At 33.5% G+C, this 25,764-nt stretch overlaps 1 protein-coding gene and 1 long non-coding RNA gene across 2 annotated transcripts in view; one reads left to right on the forward strand and one right to left on the reverse strand.

Moving 5' to 3' along the window:
- LOC132805066 (uncharacterized) overlaps positions 1 to 25,764 on the forward strand; it is a 51,001-nt gene continuing 25,237 nt past the window's right edge. Inside the window, exons 1-3 of the mRNA XM_060819826.1 lie at positions 1 to 8; positions 222 to 263; positions 6,744 to 6,778. Of these exons, the coding sequence (XP_060675809.1) occupies positions 1 to 8; positions 222 to 263; positions 6,744 to 6,778 (85 nt within the window). The remainder of the gene's footprint in view (positions 9 to 221; positions 264 to 6,743; positions 6,779 to 25,764) is intronic.
- LOC125421266 (uncharacterized) lies at positions 20,818 to 25,182 on the reverse strand. Its single transcript, XR_007239516.2, has 3 exons — positions 22,439 to 25,182; positions 21,935 to 22,289; positions 20,818 to 21,714 (listed from the first exon to the last, which is right to left on the reverse strand). It is a non-coding gene; the product is annotated as an uncharacterized LOC125421266 (long non-coding RNA).

A 25,764-nucleotide genomic window follows, 5' to 3' on the forward strand; every position in this document is an offset into this window, starting at 1 on the left:
ATGCAGAGGTGAGTGCGACTCTTACACATGGCATGTGACTCTGAAGCAGCATTTAATCTTTCTATATTAGTATGAATAGTACATGTGTTCCATAATGATAATGGCTCTAGCCTTTAAAAGAAAAGTACTCTTGGGTATCCTTTTGTGTCTGTAAGTTTGTATTTAGCTGAACTTCAATAAACTCCTTGTTTGACCATTTTTCTCAATTTTTTGCATAACAGTATTCCTGTAGAAAGTTCACCGCCATATTATAGTGTAGCCAGGTTGGTATTTTATGAGATCTTGAGTTTTTTCTAATTTTAATTTAGGCATATCGAGCAGGGACGTTCGTAATATCAGTAAGCCACTGTTTCGTTCAGCTAGTGACTAATCTTACCACCCTCAAAGTAGAGCACCACATGCTAGTGCTTCATGTTAAAGCAATTGAAACAGAGGACCAAAATCTTTTTACTTTTCCTCCACCTTCACCTCAATAATTGTTCGAAAAAAGCCAAAAGTGGCTAAATTTTAACATTTCACTTCTTTTTATATTTGTACCTTTAATTATGTACCCTCCAATTCTTTCCAGGTTATCTTCTCTTTCCCATTCAACACTTTTATAATTTCTTTTCTCATCCTTTTCCTTCAAAATTCAAATGGGTATCCAAGTTCAGAAGTAACTCTATCTACTCTTAGTATATATATATATATATATGTATATATACAGTTTGCTTCTAAATGCATATATATATGATAATCACTAAATCATCCGCATAGTGCAAAAATGGTAGTGTCAGGACCTAATCTGGATCCTTTATCGGAACCTAGATAAATCCTAATCCTAGGAAAACCTTACTGAACCTTTTTACGAAAAATCCGACAGCATTTTTCCTAAAGGTTGGACATATTACAAAATTCTTTACCTAGAAACCACACTTCTAAAAGACACTATCTTAGTCCTCCCATCTTACTAGAAGAGATTCCATAATTTGCAGCACTTCATAATAAAACAAAATAAAGAACATGCAGAATATTGAATAAATAATAGTCTAATATAGTATACAGAGTATCATAAAGTTTACTATTAAGTATAAATTTTAATACAATACAAAGATGGGAATGAATATTACAAGATTGAAAGAAAAAAGGAAAAAGGCTTCTTGGAATTCAGCAACGAACAAAGACATAGAGCTCACTCTGAATGGTCAACACCTACTAACCTAGGCTTGGGGGAACGGATTTAAAAACGGAAAAATAATGAAATGCTAATCATCCAAGCGAATAACCCAACTACTACATATACTATAATAATAAAAATAATATATATATATATATATATATATATATATATAAATAAAGACAATTTATAATAAATAAATAAATAAATCACTAAGTGGTTAAAAATAACGAATAAATGAAAATAGGAGATTTTCTCTCAAAACCATCACAATTTCGCTCAATTGGAAAAGTTTCCTTTTTGAAAATTATTTTCAGAAAATTCATTACTTTTATACCCCAAAAATCAATGAAATAATAAATAAATAAAATACAAACAATTTAAAATTAAAATTGACATTGGAAATAATTTAATAACAAATAATTAAATTTAGAATAAGTTATCATAAGATAAAATAAAATCATAAATAAATAAAATTTGTATTAAAAAAATTAGTGTAAAAGCAAAATTAACCTCAATAATTTATAAAATTTTGATTAAATAAATCAATTAAATAATAAAAGAAATATTTTAATTAATTTAAAACATTCATTTGAAATAAATGGTAAAAATATAATAAAATTTATTTTAAAACATCAAATTAAATTAAATAATAAAAACATGATAAAATACATTTTAAAACATCAATTTAATATAAATGATAAAAATATGATAAAATACATTTTAAAATATCAATTTTAAATAAATGATAAAAACATGATTAAATAAATTTTAAAACATTTTTTTTTTAAATCATGTTGAGAAAACAATTCGCCACTATATAATAATTAGTGCCAGACAGTACCTAGTATCCTAAGTACCATTCTGACATGAAGGTTAAAAAGAAAAACTTACAAACAGTCACCTTGGCATCCCATTGGCATCGATGCTAATAACAATCCTCCTGGCCATAGAGAGGGATGACTGATGCTCACTGTATATTATACTTGCCAACCCTCAGATCCATGACTCCTATAGGAAAACCATATATACTTGTGTGCTAATCAACAGATACAGCATAGAACATCAGTACGGTATGGTGCATCGAAAACTATAAAATTATAAATCTCATAAAATGCAATGGGTTTAGTATATCATTTTAGACCCATAAAATTTCTCATTTCCTTTTAAACCATCGTCATAAATTGTTTAGATTAAATACACCAATTTTAACACAATAAAACTAAATCCATAAATATTTAAAATCATAAATACAAATTTTGAGCACAATAATTTAATACAAATATTTTTCTTAAATCCTTAAAATTAATTTATACAAAAATTACATTAAAATCACATAAAAATTTACATATACTTAAATTTGCATAAATACCTTTTTATTATGCACAATAAATTCAACAATAAAATTTAATAATAATTTAAAAATAATTTAAAACCATAATTTCTTTAAAACAAAAGATATAAATTTGATGCAACACATATATTTAAATCAATATAAATTGACATCATAAATTTAAATAGCAATGTTATTAAATATTAAGCACATAATATTTTTTAAAATTCCAAATAAATGCATTTTATTTTACAAAATAAATATACAATAAATTCAATGTATTATTGGTGGATTGGCATGAAGAGAGAAGTGACAGATTTCGTATCAAAGTGTTTGATTTGTCAACAGGTGAAGGCAGAAAGACAGAAGCCTTCAGGGCTACTCCAACCCTTACCTATTCCCGTGTGGAAGTGGGAAGAACTCAACATGGACTTCGTATTCAAGCTTCCTCCCACACCTAGAAGGTACGACGGCATTTGGGTGATCATCGATCATCTTACCAAGTCAGCACACTTTCTACCTGTAAGAGAGCGCTTCTCACCCGAGAAATTGGCCCAATTGTTCATGCAACGTATTGTAAGTCTTCATGGAGTACCACTAGCCATCGTATCCGATCGAGATCCACGTTTTACTTCGCGACTATGGCGAAAGTTGGTTGATGCATTAGGAGCAAGACTTAACTACAGCACCGCCTTTCACTCGCAATCTGATGGACAAGCTGAGCGCACAATTCAGACATTAGAAGACATGCTAAGGTCTTGTGTTATGCAATTTCGCGGTAGTTGGGATGAACAATTGCCATTGATAGAATTTGTCTACAATAACAGTTATCAAGCGAGTATTGGGATGTCCCCGTATGAAGCTTTATATGGGAGGCAGTGTCGGACACCTTTGTGCTGGAGTGAGGTAGGAGAAGAGAGACTCCTTGCAACGAATAATGCGGTCGGATCTGAGTATTTACGGATGACCTTGGACAAGGTGAAGATCATTAGGGATCGGTTGAAGGTTGCCCAAGATCGACAGAAGAGTTAGGCCGATGTCCGTAGAGGGGATTTGGAATTCGAAGTAGGAGATTGGGTATTCCTAAAGTTAACTCCATGGAAAGGAGTAGTACGCTTTGGTCGACGAGGTAAGTTGGGTCCTTGTTATATTGGGCCTTACGAAATTACGGAGAGGATTGGCCCTGTGGCTTATAGATTGGCATTACCGGAAGAGCTAGCCTGAGTGCACAATGTGTTTGATGTTTCGATGCTACGGAAATACATTGCAGACCCCTCACACGTACTCGAGAGTCTGGACATAGAATTAAAGGAAGATCTTTCGTATGTGGAGCAACCAGTGCAGGTTTTGGATCGCGAGGAACGGGTGCTACGCAACAAGACTATTCCTCTAGTTAAAGTTTTATGGCGGAACCATTTAATCGAGGAAGCAACGTGGGAGCTCGAAGCGTAGATGCGTTATCAGTACCCTTATTTGTTCCAGTGACGTGCGGAATTTCGAGGATGAAATTCTTATAAGGGGGGAAGGTTGTAACACCCCGTCCCAAACCACATCGGAATTCGTGCACGTTGACCGAGGTTGACCGTTGACCGAGTGAGTCAAAAGTTGACTTTTTGTTCCAGTTGAAATTTTGAGTTGACCAGGGTACCGTAGCGAAGTGCATGATGCCCCGAGTTCGTAGACTAGTAGCACGTCGAAAACGGAGCTACGGTTTGAAAGTTATGGGCAAAACAAGTCAACCTGCAAACTGTCCAAAAGGTGTCGGAAGTTGACTTTTTATCGTTGTATAATTTTTATTTGACTTTTGTATGGTTGTAAAGTACTCGTCGATACGAGTCCATAGACTAGCGGCACGCTTAAATCGGACATCTGGTTAAAAAGTTATAGACGTGTGAAGTTTGCCGGATACCGTAATATTTTATTATATTTGGCTTAAGTGCACAGTAACGCCACATGTCGTCACCTGAATGGTCCACGTGGATGAACAGTGTCACCACTGTGGCTTTTATTTGGCAAAAATCTCGGGGAGGAGAGAGAAAGAGAGAGAGGAGAGAGAGAAACGACCGGCCACTGGAATCGATAAATTTTCCGGCCGACCCTTGCTACACGCATCGGCCAGACGGAAGCGGCTCCCTATTTCGGGCCAAACCCCAAAATTTCACGACCGCCGGCCGCCGGACGCGCCCAGATCGAGCCGGTGAAGCTGGGCGGTAATTTTCCCCTCCACCCGCCGGCCACCGCCGTTTGACCCCTTTCCGGCCATTTTCAGGCTACACGCGCCAGCCACCCCTCACCACCTCCTCATTTCCAGCCAGCCCACCAAATTTCACGGCCACGGGACCTCCGGCGCGGCGGGATCGGAGCGTTTTCCGGTGAGGTGCCGAAAACCTTCAAACCCCGATTTCTTCGCCGTCCGGCCTCCGTTTGCCTCACTGCCGGTCCAGTTGGAATCCTCTCCCTTTGATCTACAAAACCCCCAAAAATCTCAACCAACGGCCACCGCATACGCAGCCGCCGGCGACGGTTGCCGGTGACCACGGCGGCTCGCCGGAAGTCACTGTTCCAGCGAGTACCCAGTTGCACCGCCGGTCCCTGTCCACTGATTCCGACCCCCTGAACCCAAATCGGGGGTCCTTTTCAGCCAATTCGCGATGGATTGAGAGGATCGAAGAGTTGAATCCTGAAAGCTTTCCGACGAGATTCCGGCCACCACCGGTTCGATCTCCGAAAAGTAAGACCGGATTTGTAATCCTCGTCGCTCAAGCTTCGATTCGGTATATTACTCGTCAACTTTGGTTGTCGTTTGTGTTTGCTCTCCGGGTACCCATTTGGGAGTTACCCGATTAAAATATTAATATTTTTGGTTTTGTGTATTGTGGATGTTTTAGGTGCACGTGCGAGTAGTGGAGTCGATCCTGCGGAGGATCTTGATTGAGATACGTGCTTAAGGTGAGTGGCCCACCTTCAAATTAATTTCGGGAATTAAATTTGTGAATATTTGGTATGATTTGAATATTTGAAAATTATATTCTATGTGTCAAATATTTAATTGATTATTGTGGAAATTATTGGTGGATTTATTTTGATTAAAGAAAATATGCATTATATAAATTTATGCAAATGTGAAAATTATTTTATGGTATTGAGGATTGTGAAATTTTTGTGGTTTATACATTATTCTGGGCATGATTTGATTTTCAAATATTTCAAGGAAAATATTTGTTTATATTGGTGACTTCAATTTTTATAAGTATGCCATGGAATATTATGTGATTCAATTTATTATATTTCAAAAAAATATTTTATGCTATTGGAAAAATTGGAATATTTAAATTGGTGGATTTGGGAGTTGGTGGATTTGAAATTAATGGAATTTATGACGTTGATTATAAAGAAATTGTGGAGAATTTCTGGGTTTAATTGGATGGAATAAACCCGGTATGTTTATGGAAAATTTGAAATTTTGAGATGTATTGATTTATGATTTTTAGATGCACCATACACGTATTGGTGTTCTGTTTATATGTGATATGGTTAGTGTGCACACGGATGTGATTAGCGCGCGGGTGGGTGTGAGTAGCGCGCAGGTGATTTCATGGGGTTGTCCTGTGGTTGCCATCGGATGAGGGTAGGCCGCCCCTCCATGGCCGGGACACCTGTTTGCAGCGGCGCGGTGGGACGCCACGCGACCGTATGCCGGTTTCTCTCTATAACCTCCTGTCTGGCGGTACCTTGGGACGCTGGGTACTGTTGGCGCCACTGGTATATAGTGGGTGCATCAAGTGATTTTCAGAACTGAGATTTTAAAATAAATATTTTGAAACTGTATTGGAATTAAGAATATAATTAATACTGTTTTTGGTATTTATTTGAGTGGGGATTTTAAATTGGTTTAATTTTTTCCCTTTACTTAATTATTCAATAAATTAATTTCTTTTAATTATAAATTTTGGATGCTTGACTTATTATATTTTATTTGATATTTAGTTGAATAAATTGATGTCATGGTTTCCGGGAAATATGAATAAAGGGTTTTGTGAAAATGTTTTAAAAGGGGAAGTTTTCCAACCGAGAGAATTGTAAGGGTTTTGAGAGAAATTATTATTTCCAATTAATTATTATTTATCTACTTTATTACCGTGGTATTATAATTGTATAGTAGATAGGGTCACTCACTGAGATGATTAGCATCTCACGTTTTTAAATTCTGTTCCCCTAGGTCCAGGTTGGGAGACGTTGATTGTCCGGGGCGAGCCCAACGTCTCAGTTCATTGCCGAAAGTCCAAGAAGTATTTCTTCCCTTTTTCCTCTCCATCTTGTATTGTTTCCTTATCTGTCATTTTATTAATTCCACATGTAATTGTATAATGCTCTGTATACTGTATTGGACAAGTAGTTATTATTTATGCACTGAGTTACTGTTATTCTTTGAAGTGCTGTAAATTTGTGGAATCAATTTGTAGTATTGTGGGAGGAATAAGGGGATGATTATAGAAGTGTGTTTTCAGTGCAGGAAATTTTTGGTTAGTCCTACCCTTAGGGGAGGTGCTGCTGGATTTTCCGTTGGAAGGTTCGGTGGTATTTCCCTGGGATCAGGGCTTATCTAGGATTCCGGGGAGGAATTTTGGATGAGTCCTGATAGTTGATTTCTTATTGAAAATAAACCCTTAAATAGGCTAAGAGCACAAAACAAAAACCCTAAAACAGACATGTAAAATTCGGCCATAAGGAAAGAAGTATTGTGTGGCCGAAATTGATACTTTCCTAAACTAATTTAGATTAATTAATTCTTTTATTTTGAATTAGGAATTAATTAATTTACAATGAAAATAATACAATAATAAATTTCCTAAGTTGATTTGTCCAGCAAATAAATAAATAGAAACCAAATAAGAGACTAATTTCCTAAAATAAAAAGTCAAAATCAAATTAGGAAACTAATTGACTATTTTTCTAACTAAGCTATCTTTACCAATCTTTGGCCAATTTAAGCGCTAAATCAACTTCTCTATGCCATTTAGGATGCCAAATAAGATTATTATTGAGTCCCACATGTTGCCCTTGATTGGAACAAAGAAAAAATGCCAACTCAGGAAAATACAATAAAGCCAGCAACAAATCCAGCAATTTTCGGCCAAAACTCCTCCTATGCACACGAGCCCATTTTGGTTGCCTTTGATTCTTCCTTGGCTTGATTCCATGACCTCTTAGTGATATTCAATGAATTCACGAATTGTTGTATTTCATGTTTATTAAATTATTTTTAATATATGCATTGATATTTATTTTTGTTATCGAAATGCTGCCAATTGTGGAATTTATTATAGTAAGGTGGGAGGGATAAATTGGTATGATATAGGAGTGCATTTTCGTGCAGGTAATTTTTGGGACATGCTCTACCCTTAGGGTAGATGCTGTCGGATTTTCCTTAGAACGGTATGGTAGTATTTTCCTTGGGACTAGAACTTGCCTAGGGTTCCGGGAAGGGATCCTGCGTGTCCTAATAGAGTCTATAGCCTGAAGAAGAGCATGTTAACGTCAAGTGGAAACTTGGAAGGAGATAAAACAAGTCATAAGGAAAACTGTTTGTCCTTAGTCACTACTATAGAATGCTCTATCAAAAGCTTCAATCATTGTTATAGGGTAGTAAAAGTGCGGAAGATTATTATAAAGAGATGGAGGTTATCATGATGAAGGCTGACATTGTGGATGATTCTGACGACTACCATGGCAAGATTTTTAGCTAGCTTGAACAAGAGATTGCCAACCAATTTGAATTGCAACATTATGTAGAGATGAATGATATATTGCATATCGCAATCAAAATTGAGCAACAGTTAAAGAGAAGGGGTACTATCACCACATGGCTAGGTCTAGTCCAGCAAGTTGAAGATCAAATCCCACCTATGAGAAAGCATCTAAGTCGAAACAAGAGGAAAAAGCACTAAATAAGCCTAATTCTGGTCTGAAAACCGAAACTCCTACTTTAGCCAAATAAGTTAGTAAAACCTATCTTATCTAGAAATCGAGATATTTTATGCTTTAAATGTCAAGGTAGAGGGTACATTATAAGCCAATATCCAAATAGAAGAATCATGGTACTTAAAGATAATTGGGATATTGAGACTTAGGATAAAGAGGATAAGTTAGATGATGAGTTAATGCCAGCACTGGAGGACAACATTGATGAAAATGAAGAGGAATCACAATGCAAGTACCCGATGAAGGGAGATTTAGGTTTAGTTACGAGAAAAGCCCAACAATTTATAAAGATGAAAATCAAGTACAACGAACGAACATCTTCCATATAAAATGTATAATCAAAGATAAAATATTTAGTATGATAATTGATAGAGGAATTTGTGCTAATGTAGCTTGCACTGTTATGGTTGAAAAATTAGGTTTAACAACTATTAAGTATGCTGATCCTTATAAAATTACAATGATTAAATGATAATAGGAAAGTTAAGAGTTAATAAACAAGTAAACGTAAAATTTAGCATTGATGATTATGAGGATAAAGTGCTTTGTGATGTTGTACCTATGCATGCGAGACACATATTGTTGGGTAGACCTTGGCAATTTGATAAGGATACTAAACACCATGGTTGAGCAAATAAAATTGTGTTTTCTTACAAAGGTGATAAGATTGTGCTGATACCATTAACTCTTAAAGAGGTTTTTGAAAACCAGCTGAAATGCAACGAAGGAGAGAGGTTGAGCAACAATAAAAGGTCGAATCCACCATTCCCATGGCCAAGAGAGATCACACAGACCCTATAGATAATTTTCACCATGTGGCCGAATGACATTTCAAGGGTAAGTTAGGTAAGTCCATAAAGATGATAGAAAAAGAAAAGAAAAAGAAAGAAAAAAGAAAAAAAAGGTTTTTTGCAAAAACAAGTGAGATCAAGAGAGCTTTCTTATATAAAAAGTCTATGTTTTTAATGATGTATAAGGAAGCTTATTTGAATCATTTAGCTTGCCTTGATGATCTTGTACTTCTTAGTTCTGTAGCTTCTCTTTTGTAAAAGTTTTATGATATCTTTCCTGAAGACATACCAAGTGGACTTCCATCAATTAGAGGATCGAGCATCAAATTAACTTTTTTCGAGGTGTAACAATTCCTAATTGACTAGCATATAGAAGTAATCCTGAGGAAAGAAGGAGCTTCAATGTTAGGTAAGTGAATTGTTAAAAAAAAGGTTATATTAGAGAAAGCATGAGTCCATGTGTTGTTCCAGTATTATCAGCCCCTAAAAAAGATAGAACATGGAGAATGTGTATTGATTATAGGGCTATTAACAATATAATTGTTAAGTTTAGGCATTCTATCCCTAGGTTAAATGATATGTTTGATGAGTTATATGATATATACATGCTTTCTAAGATTGAGTGGTTATAATCAATACACATGAAAAAAGATGGTGAGTGGAAAACTACCTTTAAAACAAAACACGGATTATATAAGTGGTTGGTTATGTCATTTGGATTAACTAATGTCGTAGCATTTTTATGATATCAGTGAACCATGTTTTGTGTGCTTTTATTAGTAAGTTTGTGGTTGTGTATTTTGATGACATTCTTGTATATGGTAGGAGTTTAGAAGAACATGTAGAACATTCTAGACTAGTTTTAAAAGTTCTTAGGAAAAAACGGTTGCTTGTTAATCTTAAAAAGTATAATTTTTGTCAATCTGTGGTTGTCTTTTTAGCTTTTATAATAAGTGTTGTAGGTACTAAAGTTGGTTAAGAGAAGGTTAAGGCCATTCAAGAGTGGCCCATGCCAACTTCAATCACAAATGTTAGGAGCTTTCACGAGTTAACTAGCTTTTATAGAAGGTTTATTAAATATTTTAGTACCAGTACTGCACCTTTGATAGAAGTTATCAAGAAGAGTGTAGGTTTCCACTGGGAAGAAAAATAAGAAAAGTCCTTTAATTTGTTGAAGGAAAAACTTACTAATGCTCCTTTATTAGTTTTACCTAACTATTCAAAAACTTTGAGATTGAATGTGATGCCTCAGGAATAGGTATAGGTGCTATTTTGATGCAAGAACGAAGAGTCATCGCATATTTTAGTGAGAAGCTAAGTGGGACAATCTTAAACTATCATACTTTTGATGAAGAGTTATATGTGTTGATTTGAGCTTTGGAAACATGGTAGCACTATTTATGGCCAAACGAATTTGTGATCCATATTGATCATGAATCTTTGAAGTACATAAAAGAACAAGGTAAGCCTAATAGAAGACATAGTAAATGGATAGAATTCATTGAAACTTTTCCCTATATCATTCGCCACAAGCAAGGTAAGGAAAATATTATGGCTGATGCATTATCCCACATGTATGTATTACTTTCCACTTTAAGTGCTAGTTGCTTAGGTTTGAACAAATTAAAAGTTTGTATGCATGTGATAATGATTTTGGTGAAATTTACAAATTTTGTGAAAAGCATTGTGATGGAAAATTTTATAGATTTGAGGGATACTTATTTAGGGAGAATAAACTTTGTATTCCATCATATAGTTCATTTGAGCTGTTAGTGAAGGAATCACATGGGGGTGGTCTTAGGGACACATTATAGCAGCTAAAATTTTGGCTATTCTATAAAAGCATTTTTATTGGCCACACATAAAAAGAGATGTTGAGAAGGTTTGTGAGAGATGCATTAAGTTTAAGAAGCCAAAATCACGTTTACAACCCCATCGGTTGTATATGCCTTTGCCTATTCCATCTTATCTATGGATAGATATTTCTATGGACTTTGTATTAGGTTTTCCTAGGACAAAATGTAAAAAGGACTCTATTTTTGTTGTCGTGGATAGATTTTCTAAAATCACACACTTCATTGTATGTAACAAAACTGATGATGCATCTTATGCTGCTGATTTGTTCTTTAAAGAAGTTGTTAGATTGCATGGTATGCCTAAAACAATTGTATCCAATAGAGATGCTAAGTTCCTATGTTATTTTTGGAAAATATTGTGGGCAAAGTTATGTACTAAATTATTATTCTCTACTACTTGTCATCCACAAACAAATGGTCAAACTGAAGTAGTGAATAGGACTTTGTCTATATTGTTGCATGCTTTAATTGGTAGAAATATTAAAATTTGGGAAGATTTTTTGCCTCATGTAGAATTTGCATATAATAAGACTATGCATTCTGCTACAAAATATTCTCCTTTTGAAATTGTATATGGTACGAATCCTTTAACTCCATTAGACACAACACCTTTGCCTATGAGTGAACATACTAATCTTGATGGAAAGAAACAGGCAAAATTTGTGAAGCAGATATATGAGAAGGCATGTGCAAACATTGTAAGAAAAATGGAACATATGCACATGTAGCTAATAAAGGCCGAACGCCTATGGTGTTTGAACTTGGAGATTGGGTTTGGCTGCATATAAGGAAAGAAAGATTTCTAGTCCAACGGAAGTCTAAGCTTATGCTAAGAGAATATGAACCTTTCTAAGTGTTGAAGAGACTAAATGATAATGCATATCGTTTCGATCTGTCAGGAGAGTATAATTTTAATGTTACCTTTAATGTTTTTGACTTTGATTTGAGGACAAATCCTTTGCAAGGGGAAGGGAATGATGAGGACATGCCTAGGAGTATAATAAGCTATAGCCAATATCCTATGCAATTCAAGACAGGACCAATAGTGCGAGCTTAAGCTAAAAGATTCAGAGAAGCACTAAATGGTTTAATCTAGAAGGTGTTTAGCTCTCAGGGGAAATTCACTGCTGAAGGTGAATCAAGGATGGTCCAATGTATAGGATTACACAGTCAAATCCATGAAAAAAAGCCTTTGTTGACTTGGCACAATGATGTGGTATCTTGTATAAGTGGCATAGTAATGTGGCAACCATAGGATGATGTGGCAATGTCATACGGCATCTTACGTGACATTTATGCAGATATGATAAACTTCAAGACCAAATTGACTTTTCTTGGTGTCCAAGTTATTAATTAGTTTATAGGTTGTAATTAGGAATCTTAATTATTTTTGTGTTTATTCTATAATGAGAAAAGTGTCAAATCAGTTTCCTAATTTGCCTTAATCATGTAATTAAATCACATTTCCTAATTTCAATTAGAGGAAGGTTGATAAGTCAAATTAAGATTAGGAAACTGGGTTTAATGTCAATTCTTATTTTAGAAAACTAGAAAATTCAGCCAGCCATAATTTATGCTTAGTGGCAAAAAATTAGGCTTTATTTTTCTTTACTTTTATTTATACTTTGCCTATAAATAGGCACTCCTTTTAGTTGAATAAAACAGTTCAAGAATTTTCAGCATAATTATGAGAGTTATTCTCTTGGTTCTCTAAGAACTATTGAACTTATCAAACTTTGCTTGTAGTTTTCAAACTCTAGACTTATCAATAGGTTTCCCATCCCCTATTGTGCCATCATTACTATACCAAAATTCTTAGTCACAGATTGATTAAGGGTTGAGGTTTCAATTAAAACCTGTTTTAGAACGGTATATACTTTATTTGATACAGGTTTATGAGCGAGTTGGCTTAAGTTCATATCAATAACTTTTATCAGATATAGCTCAATACCATGTAAAGATTTGATATTATAATATAATAATTGTGCAAAGCTCAGTGAATTGTATTTACACTTGACGTTAAATAAATAAATGGTCGTACATAGAAGATTACATCAGATTTGTTAAAAGTTAAGTGAAACATCAAGAAGCAAAAGATAATGTATACCCTAATAATATAAACTAATCTAGCCGAAGATGATTCCCACGGGTTTGTAAGGAACACTTATCTTTACAATAGAACTAAAAAAATTAATATATTTAAGCGTATGGAAATGTGGAAAATATAAAACATGATTATTAGTTTTATTCTATTTTATTTTATGTGTAAGTAGTTATTATTTTTATTTAATTATCATATGAGAATGTAATGCAATCATATATTATTGTAATTATAATTATATGGTTTTAATATATATTTTGACGTATTATTAATTAATAATTAAATTGTTTTAACATATTTGAAATAACTAGTTTAAATAAGTCAATTTATATAACCGAATTAATTTCTTATCTTAACATAAATGGACCATTTTAATAATGTGCTCAATAAACAAGTTATATGGATCATATCATATTACATATCTATTAAACAGGTCATTTTTCGATAAAGGGAATCAGACACGATTAATAAATGTATAAGTAGTTTTATTCTATCATTACAAGAAAAGCAATGACAGGAGACACAATTAATGCGTCGGGTAAAATAAAAGCCAATGCTTCATAAAGTATCACTTGATATGGTATCGCTAAAATAACCAACAAAAAGCCCGACGCTTTAAAAAGTGTTGCCTACTTTGATATCTAATGACTTTTTTTAAAGAAAAGCCGAAACATTTTTTAAGAAAAGTCGACACTTTTATTATAAAAAAGCATCGTTAAATGTTTTGAAATAACGTACGCTTTTTTGAAAAAATGTCACTAAATGTACAAGAATAACCGATGCTTTTTTAAAAAAAAAAATGTCGCTAAATGTAAATAAATAACCGATGATTATTCAAAAAGGCATCATTAAATATGTAGATCCAATGGTTAAATGATCAAAATGCCCTTAAAATTCTTTTGACAATAACTTTCTAATTTCAACTCCGATTTTAGCGTACTACTAGTTTATGAACTCGTGTCAACGAGTATATTTTTTTGGTAACTCAATCAACACAAAATCCTATCTAGAGCAAAAAGTCAAAATTTAATCCCGCTTGGTCAATGAGGGTCAAATTCGGTCAATGTAAAAATTTTCGGTGTGCGGAATGGGGTATCACAATCTACCCCCCTCAAAAAAAAAATTTCGTCCTCGAAATTAAAAAGGTACAGCCAAGAGCAGAGTTAACAAGGGCTTATACCCCCCGATTTGCACTATTTGGTCACATTATCCCTTGATCGACTATAACCATATGGTGATGACTAACCTTTTGAGATACACCACCCCACACTTCCTAAGAGCTCCCAGGGATAATGGAACCAAGAGCTCTGATACCAATCTGTCAGGACCAGTCGAAGATCCCTCACCAGAACCATAGATAAGTCCTGATCCCAAGGAAACACCACCGGATCTTCCAATGGAAAATTCGACAGCATCTCCCCTAAAGGTGGAGCCTATCACAAAATTTACCTGCATCAAAATGCATTTCTATATGCACCACCTTATTCCTCCCACCTTACTACAATAATTTCCACAAGTTGCAGCACTTCGATATCGAACTATATAAAAACATATACACGACAGAAGTGAACCTTACTACAATAATTTCCACAAGTTGCAGCACTTCGATATCGAACTATATAAAAACATATACACAACAGAAGTGAACCAATATAAAAACAAGCACTGCCAGAAATGGAGGTTAAAGAGAGAAACCTGCATACGGTCGCATAGCATCCCACCGTGCCACTGCTAACAAGCGTCCTGGCCATGGAGAGGGGTGGCTGCAGCCAATATCAACTTGCCTACCCTCGTTTCGATAGCAACCATAAGACAAACCTATAAATCACATGCGTGCTAATCATACCCACCTGCGCGCTAATCATATCCACATGCACGCTTATCATATCCATATATACAGAACACCGGTACGTGTATGGTGCCTCAAGAAAAGCACTAAATTTTATAGCATTATTAATAATGGTTTTGATAAAATTTTATAATAATATAATATAATACTATAAAATTTGAATTTTAATAAAATACATTTAAATTTATGAACTTTTATCAAATGCATAAAATTTCATATTCTCTCTTTAATCCATCATCACAAATTCATCAATTTACATAATCCATCTCCCCACCAGAAATCAAATTTATGAATAAATTAATTAATTAATGCATAAATATATCCTTTTCGAAATACTAAATTTTAAATAAATATTTTTCTCCAAACAATATAAAAAAAATTCATAAAAATTCATACATAACTAAAATCACATAATTGCATTATTTATGCATCAAAATTTCAACATTTAAATCAACAATAAATTTAATAAATATTAAACCATAATTTCATAAAATTAATCTCTTACACAATAATTCAGTTCCATAAATAAATAAGCACATAAACATATTTTCTTTATCACAGTAATTTAATAAAATTAATTTCTCGAACTTTCAAATCAATTCATACCAAATATCATTAGAACCACATAAAATGTTATATATAAGTAAACAAATGAAAATACTTTTGTTATACGTCATAACCTCAACAGTAACATTAACAGTAATTTAACAACAATTGAAAACTACAATTTTCTTAATTTCGAAGATATAAATTAAATGCTATACATAACTTTGGCACCATAATGTTAAATAACAATTTTATTTACGAATTAAGCACATGAATTCCCATAACACAATATATATATATACACATACATATGTATACAAAAGCATATATGTACATGCACATATAAATATCTTCAATGTATATATAGATATATATTCATTCATACTTGTTCATATACACATACACATTCTTTCAGCAATTAAATAAATGTAAGCACTTGCTCATATACCCACAAAATATATGTGCATATAGAGATATATATATATATATATATATATCAACTAGCACATACCATGGGATGCACCAACACTTAAACACCCGCATATGTATACATGAATGAAACACATATATATTTACAAACATACACCTACATATGTATACATAAACATATATACACAAAACCCAATTGGCTTTAACTTAAAAGTTGGGGTTTTTCAATATCTTGAGGATTAATTTAATTTAATCATTTCTTTGGCCTCTAACAATCATTAGAAACTTAGGTGTAATGACAATTGACTAAAGACTTGTTTAATTTCTGTCCAATTTCAACATAAACATAACTTAGCTTCAACAATGGCAACTTCCTAAATACTTGACTATAATTCACATTCTAGCTACCAATTTGAAGCTTATGAAGAGAGCATCAAGAATATACCTTCAATTGGTTCAACCAACGCCGGAGGTGGTCGGAATCCCACCGGGCCTTATTGTCGAATTGGGTTTTGTCATACCTCCTAAACAAGCGAGTTTTAAGCCAATCCAAGCTTGTAAATGGACTTAGAGGGTCCGAATTTGTGGGAAATGACCACCCATTCTATGCCATGCTCATTTGAAGATGGTGATCAGAAAATGCACCCCTCACCAGTTTTCATGGCTTTCCAACGAGTCTAGACTATTTCGTGGCGTGATAAACTTGGTTATGGTTTCCTGGGAGGATGGGTTTCAAGTTGGTATAAACATTTCTTAGTGGGTGTCGAAAATTCAAACGAAATTGGTGATAGAAATGGTTGTCTTGAACGAACGAGGGGTGGGTTGGGTTCTTTTTGTTTTCCTTGTATTTTTTTAGTAATCAGGAGGAGATGATGAATAGAAGAGGGGAAAAGTCAAAATATCTCCAGTAAAAGAAATAATAATAATGGGTATATTACACTGGACACCCTCGAAGTTTTTCTTAATTACAACTAGATACCTTCATGAAGTTATAAAAATATAAGCACGAGGGTATCCGGTTGTAATAAAAGAAAACCTCGAAGGTGTGCAGTATAATATACCCTAATAAAAATTAAGAAAAAATAATAAAATAATAACATAATATAATATAGTAAAAATAATATAATGTGTATATATATATATAAATATAAAGGTAGTTAATGGGTTTGTGGGTTTTAATTAACCCCAAAGAAATAATATTTTAATAACCCAAATTGTACAACACTTAAATATGTGGATCCAATCGTTAAATAATCAAAATGCCCTTAAAATTCTTTTGACAATAACTTTCTAATTTCAACTCCTATTTTAGCGTATTACTAGTTTATGAACTCGTGTCAACGAGTACATTTTCATGGTAACTCGGTCAACACAAAATCCTATCCAGAGCAAAAAGTCAAAATTTAACCCCGCTTGGTCAATGAGGCTCAAACTCGATCAACGTAAAAATTTTCGGTGTGTGGAATGGGGTATCACAATCTACCCCCCTCAAAAAAAATTTCATCCTCGAAATTAAAAGGATATAGCCAAGAGCAGAGTTAACAAGGGCTTATACCCCCGATTTGCACTATTTGGTCACATTATCCCTTGATTGGCTATAACCATATGGTGATGACTAACCTTTTGAGATACACCACCCCACACTTCCCAAGAGCTCCAAGGGATAACAGAACCTAGAGCTCTAATACCAACCTATCAGAATCCGTCTAAGATCCCTCACCGGAACCATAGACAAATCCTGATCCTAGGAAAACACCACCAGATCTTCCAATGGAAAATCCGGCAGCATCTCCCTTAAGGGTAGAGCTTATCACAAAATTTACCTACATGAAAATATCCATAAGTTGCAGCATTTCGATATCAAACTGTATAAAAACATATACACGACAGAAGTGAACTAATAAGAACAAAAATATGCCTTTAAAGGTTCATGTTCGGCCACAACAACCACTTAATACCATACTACATGTTACTATCGTTTTACAGCATTCCAATACATAATGTAAACAGGGGAAAATAGGACAATATTTATAATTGTAATATTAATCACAATAACACCATAACTTGCCCGTAGCCTTCCACACTTGCTCATAAGCTTATCCACTTGTCCGAAGGCTTACATAATTGCCGGAAAGTTTCTGTATAATACCAATAATAATAATAGTAATAATAATAATAATAATAACAATAAATGATAACAATACCAATAAAAATAAAAATAATAATAATAATAATAATAATGATAATAAAAATAATAATAATAAGGAATAAAGAATTAATAATCATAATAACAATATTAATAACAATAATTATCACAAAATACCAATAATAAAATAGTAGCAACCATGATAATTAATGGCAATAATAATAATAATAAATAATGATATTAATACTAAAAATAATCATAATAAATAATAATAATTATTATAGTAACAACAATAATAATAGAAATATTAATAACAATAAAAAAATAATAATATTAATCATCATAATAGAAATAATAATGTTATTAAAAGCAATTAAGCATAATATTAGAAAATCAGGATATGAATAAATAAGATAATACAAGGTAAAATAATATTTTAAAACTAAAATCAGATTATAAAATATACACCGGCATCGGAGGTACGAAAGATACTCTAGTATGCTGCGTGATCCATGATTCTAGCTGTCACAGGTACTTTGCTACCAATACAGTCCGGGATGGTTGCCTAAATTGGCCGTCCGATTCCCTAGACTCGTAAGCAAAATAGTTATGAGGTTAGCTCTTCACGGACCATATCGAATCGTCACCCCATACGGTGTAATACATATATCTATATATATAAAGATATTTGATGCACATACTATATACCAGTGGCGCCGACAGTACCCAGTGTCCCAAGTACCACTAGACAAGGAAGTTAAAGAGAGAAAGCAGCATACGGTCGTGTGGCATCTCACCACGCCGCTGCTAATAGGCGTCCTGGCCATGGAGGGGGGTGGCTATGGCCGATATCAACTGGCCTACCCTTGGTCTGATAGCAATCATAGGACAAACTCATAAATCACCTGCATGCTAATCACACCCACTTGCACGCCAATCATATTCTCATGCGCGCTTATCGTATCCATATATACAGAACACCGGTACTTGTATGGTGTATCAAGAAAAACGCTAAATTTTATAGTATTATTAAAATAATGGTTTTTATAAAATTTTATAATAATATAATATAATACTATATGTTGTTGGTCCTCTTATATATTGCATTCATTTTGCATTTTTTATACACAAAATTTTCAACTTTCTTGACCCTATATGTGTTTTAAAAACTACTACAGTGATTGTGGGATCTTTGCTTTGAAGTATATTAAATATAGAAGTAGCGATGAAGATCATTTATTCAAGAAGAATGATACTAATTGGTTTAGAAAGAAATATATGGTTTAAAAAAAATATATGCTGTGGAGTTGTATTTTAATAGATTTTCAATTTAGATATGATGGTTTTGACTTTGGCATCCAAATACATTATGGCACTCTATTTTTTTTAATTTTATAATCAATTTGTGGTATTTTATGTTATTTTACACATCATGTATGACACCATAGAATTATACTTATCCATTTGCTCAATGCAATTTAAGGATTGATTAAAAAACAAAAGAAACAAAAATTAAGTCATTAACCAAAAAAATGTACAACCAAAATTACCAACGATCAATCAGTAATCAAGATAGATTCCATTGGCAATTTTTCCAAAGAGTTACATAAAGATTATATTATGAATGAAATCATAGAATTTGTGATTATATATTTATTCAAATCAACTTAACGAATGATAAAAAACATAAGAAAGAAAAAACAAATTAACCCATTAACAAACAAAAAAGAAAATTTGTATTTTCAAAATTACGAATGGCCCATTGATAATACTGATGGCGTCTGTCGGTAATTTTTTTAGAGATTAATATGCTTGTTGGAAAAATTACTGACGATACCCATTGGTATTACCGACAATCTCTTTGGTAATTTTTTATGTTAAGTTTTTTAATATAACACTTCATATTTTATTACAATTATTTTTATATTATGCATGACACCATATAAAATTATGCTAATATATTATTGAATGCAGCTTAAGTAATGATTAAAAAAAAAAAACAAATTAATCCATTAATAAACAAAAAAAAAAAAATTGTACTACCAAAACTACCAATGGCTCATCAGTAATACCTATGGCACCTATAAGTAATTTTTCCAGAGATTAACATGCTTGCTGGAAAACTTACCGACAGCACCCATCGGTATTACTGACAGTCCTTTTGGTAAATTTTTATGTTAGTTTTTTATTTATATATATATATATAACAATCCATATTTTATTACAATTATTTTTTATATTATGTATGATACCATATAAATTGTACTAATACACCATTGAATGCAACTTAAGTAATAAAAAAAAGCATAAGAGAAAAAGAAAACAAACTAACCCATTAACAAACAAAACAAATTTGTGTTACCAAAATTACCAATGACTCGTCGGTCATACCGATGGCACATGTCGGTAATTTTTTCAGAGATTAATATGCTTGCCGGAAAAATTGTTGATGGCCATTGGTATTCCCAATAAGCTTTTCGGTAATTTTTTTATGTTAATACTTCATATATTATTACAATTATTTTTATATTATGTATGATACCATAGATATTGTACTAGTACATTATTTAATGCAACTTAAATTATGATAAAAATCATAAGAAAAAAAAAACAAATTAACCCATTAACCAAAAAATATTATGTAATCAAAATTACCAATGACCTGTCTATAATCCCAATAAAAATGGCAATTTTCCTTGCATTCCACATCCTTGTAATGAATCTCTAATTAAATGGGGAATCGGGGTATCGGGGTGGGAACAGGGCAAAAACCTTATACATAAGTCGGGGTCGGGATGAAGACAAGGCAAAAACCTTAGACCTAACTCCTATTTATTCCCTCTATACATACAAAAGCAGTTGACACCTGCATTTCTTTGAACAACAGCTTGGCTTTTCGTGTCGTCTTGGAAGTCTCAACAGTCAGTAGATTTTGTTCGAATGGGCACAATAACCAACATAATCGGAACCTACTGAATGTTATTATAGAGCAGGGAAAAAAAAAAAAAAAATCTTAAATCGGAACCTTAATTACTTTTCAACAGGCAAACAATATCATCTTTTTGCTACATACAGACTGAGAAATTGGCCACCATTAATTCTGAATTTTACCCAAATCTTGAGGTACTAATTATTCTGGAAATGAACCCAATTATTTCCCCATAATTAGAAAGTTAGTTTTCCAAACTCCTCATCCAGTGTATCTGCTATGTTGCGCTTCCTTATGGAACGTTTCAATCTTTCACCACGGCTTTTAACTATTTAGTTGCGAGGATAGGATGCTGGTAATGTAATTGGAGAGGCACAAGAAGTGTGTTGAATTGAGAAAGGGCTTGGTGATCTCTGCTTTCGTCTAGGAAGAGTACCGCCAAATCTTCCCTGGTCATATAAAGATATAGATTCTGAAGCAGAGTGTTGTTTTGTGGCATCATCTATATACAGGAGATCATCAATCCTTGCCATTATATTGAAGGCTAAGCTTTCCATCACGTTAGAATAGCTTTCAAAGATTGACTGTCCCACATCCTACAGCAAAAAGGAAATTAGTGAATTTTAGTTTTGCTTTCCAGTTTTACCCTTTGTTAATATCATCAAATTATTCATAGTTCCAGCTTCCATGTTTCTTGAAAGTTGAAATGCAATGAGAATAAATATTGTTGAATGAAGAGGGGTTTAGGAAAACTAATGCTTGAATATTTTCCCATTATGTATAAATGACTGAAAATTTTCAAAGGCATAAATATACCTTGTTATACTGAATCTTGCTCATATCCAGAGTAGTTCGTGGGAGGCCAGGGAACCACATCTTTAAATTTTGTAAGAGGGTCTCCAGCCGATATGCAAGAAGCTTATTTCTATGCATGTTACCGGCAAAACCTTTGACCTTTCCAATTCAGGATGAGTTTCGAGACTTTTCATCAACTGAAACGCCGTTTCAGGTTCTTTTGCCTTCAAATGTGCACAGAAGCCTCAATCCTGTTTAGTATTTCTAGGGTGGTGTATTCTGATAAGAAGTCTAAATAATCAAGAAAACACTCTGGGGAGAACATATCTGCTGTCATGTAACGATATATGATCTCACCTAAACAATCTTTTCCACTCTGAGAAAGATTGGCAGGCAATGCCAACATATATTAGGATAATGAAGAGTAGAATGACCAGAAAATTGAAGAGAATAAAAAGTTGCAATAGCAATTTGATTTGATTCTCTAGTCATACATAGAATATATAATAAAGTTGGTTCACATACCTTAGGCAAGCTCTGTAAGTAAGCATTTGGGATTTCCATCTCAGCCAGAACGCTACTATTGATCGCCATGGTAGCCTTAAGGATCTGATTCATGCATTCTCTACATTGTTGCAATCTCTTTCTCCCATCATCATATTAGAGAACTGGCAGCAATTAGAGAACCTCAAACACCACATGCTTTAAATGTTAATGGTCAATGGTAAACAGCAAACCACAGTTTTACCTAAACCTTACGTAGATCTAACAATTGCACTAATGTGGAGCAATATTACAAATAGAATATATGAATGTTAATATGTATATGAGCAATTGCAGAACCTAATTTTATGTCAAATATGGTTTGACGAAAGAACCATATGATAGAGAGTTAAATCATAGTTTGCAATGATTTGTTTGTCGTGCTTCACTTTTGGCAGAAAGCTTGATACCTAAATGTAGTCTTGGTGTATTCAAAGAATTAAGCCAATTCAGATTGATACTTATAGATGCAAATAGCACAAGTAACATAAAAGCATCAGTTAAAAATCCAAGATCATAGTCTGATTGTTTTAGATCTTTATGTAGTTCATGGTTTATGGATTAGCATCATACTTTTGCGTAGTATCAATTGACCTTAAGATTTCAATTGCAGCAACCAGCTCTATGAACTCTATATTTGTGTCAATTAATCATTTATTTGCAGATTAAAAAGGCTTAATCATTTTTGTAGATAATTAATTTGGATTAGTTTAAAAAATACAAGAAAAAAATTACCCAAAGCAAACAGAGCAAAAATAATTTTATATTTCTCTGATATTTCTTTAAAAGAGTTAAAACATTGTGACGTTTTTGAAATGATTGAATATCATAGTATGATAGTTTCTCGCTCATGGTATTATTTGAAACCTTTAAGCATGATTTCCAAAGTAACGGTGTAGTAAAAGACCATTTTCGTTTCATTTCCAAAAACTGTAAGTTATCTTGTCGAAGGGACGACAAAGAACCAATCCACTCATACTGCCATGGGTGAAAGTCAAGTAATTTTCTCTTCATTTGTATAAGCAAAACCATTATATAATTTCCACCACACACATGCAACCCAATAAAACATGTCAACAAACAGTTCAAATGCATATGATTTTGGCCCCAAATAATAAAACCAGAAAAATAATAGGGTTCTAAAAATTCGATCAGTAATCAATAATTACTATATCCCATCTGTAAGATCCATTAACTTAATATTTTCAATGTACTAATCAATAAAATTTCTCATACAGCTAATAAAAACAAAAATAAAAGCAGACCTAGAAGACCGAATAGAACAAAAAGTAAAAGAAGATTTGAGAGGCTGAATGATCATCGTCACCTGATGAGGTTGTTGTTTTAGTTGTCTTAGTGAGTCAATGAGAAGCAGAGAATGGGAAGAGTGGTGAGACGAAGAAGAAGAGGAGGAGGAGGAGGAGGAAGGAGCAAGGAGTTTTTTTGTAGGCCTGTTTACCGACTAAGTAGACACCGAAGGTGGCGACTTCGAGGCCAAGATAGGGAAGGCATGGCGGAGCTGATTACTAAGTTTCGGATGCTTCCTCCACTCGTCCATCCTCCTGAAGAACTCTCCAGTTGTCCCAAGCCACTTCGCCATTCTCCCTCAGTTTCTCTTCCTCTTCTTCTTCGTGCTCCATTCAGGGGAAAAATGGAATAGATTTTCGTCTTGATTTTTCTTTTTGATTTTTGAAAAAAGGTAATTTGGGAATATTTGAAAATAGGAGGATAAAACAAAAAGATTGAGACGGGAGGGGTAGTTTACATTAAGGCCTTTCAAACAGGGGTATTGGGCCAAATTCTCCACTACGAAATCTTCCATAGTTTCAGAGTGATGCCAATGGCAGCCTCTAACCCTAACCCTAAAGACAACAAGGAGGATGGTTGGCGATTGAAGTTTCTAATAGATACACAAAGCAATAGAGTCTTCTATTCGTGGTAGCCAACAAGGACTTCGTTGATTTCTTATTCACACTTATCTCATTGCCAATAGCCACCGTAATCAAGCTTCTCCTAAGCAATGACATGGTGGGTTCTCTAGGTAATCTTTACCAAAGCATTGGAAAGTTCAATTCCAATTACCTTCAATCCAATATCAACAAAGAAACCTTCTTGAACCCCAAGTATTTGCTAAAGGGCATATCCTCAACTATCCCTCTGTTTTGTTCCAATTTCCCATCAAAACCCACAGCTCAAAAACTGTATCTTTGTCTGAGATTGGATTATGGAAGCCATGAAATACCTGATTCCCATAAGTATGTGGCTATTCACCCAAAAGCTTGGTGTCCTAGGAGCAAAAACAAAATGTCTAGTGAGCTTACTTTTTTTGCTACGGACAAAGGTTTGTCCTCCTTTGCCTTGTCCTCTGCCTCTGGTGAGGAAGGGTATGTGAAAGGTGCTACTTCTTGTCCTCTGTCTAGTGAGCTCTTAATTAAAGAAGTATAAATATTCTTTACAGACATTAGTATTTTCATTTTCAATCTCAGTTTCTTTTTCCTATTGCTATGCATTCTACAATTCCACTTCTGTTTTTGGTTCTATAGAACATTTCACTGCCATTTATATTCCACTTATCTTGTATCGCATTCCTATCCATGTGCCTTCCTCTATTCAAAAAAAATCTACCATTGCTAGCAAAAAATAACCAATCAACCGCTGTGCCATTCAATATCCAAGTTAATCGCAAGCATATTTTTTCATTAGCAAACTCAATTGAGATTGACTATCATTTTGGACACCATGACTTGCATAAAGAGAACCTTAGAACTTCTTCCAGTTGGGTCTTCAGATCAACTTGTTAAGACATATTTACTGAAATCCAATATTCATTAGGACTTTTCAATATTTTGCTCACCAAATTCAAGTTGGCAAGATGCATTGGCTAAAGAATAATTATAGTCCTTTAATTAAGAGTATATTCGTATAAATTAGAGCAAATCAAATAAACTTCATTTAGGATCTGTTGCATATGTAATTGATAATGTAAATTACTAGTTTCCTACTCGAGGTGAGGTCTCTGCATCTATAGAAATTCTCTCTTCTATTATATATGTTCCAACACATACATATATATATATATATATATGGAAATTTATTTTTATTAAAATACCCAATTTATTTTCTTATTGCATTTTCCGATTCTACCACTGCCACTTTGTTGTGTGAAGTGTATTTTTTTTTTTTTTTTTCTTAATATATAGGGCTTCAGATTGCTAAAGGCATTTTTGACGACAAGGACTGCTCTAACTGATGTTTTTTGTTCTTACTGGTGTTTCTCTAAAGAAAGTATACAGTAGATTTGATCATCA

The sequence above is a fragment of the Ziziphus jujuba genome, chromosome 8 (assembly GCF_031755915.1).
Source record: "Ziziphus jujuba cultivar Dongzao chromosome 8, ASM3175591v1".
In the NCBI taxonomy this organism is placed as follows: domain Eukaryota; kingdom Viridiplantae; phylum Streptophyta; class Magnoliopsida; order Rosales; family Rhamnaceae; genus Ziziphus; species Ziziphus jujuba.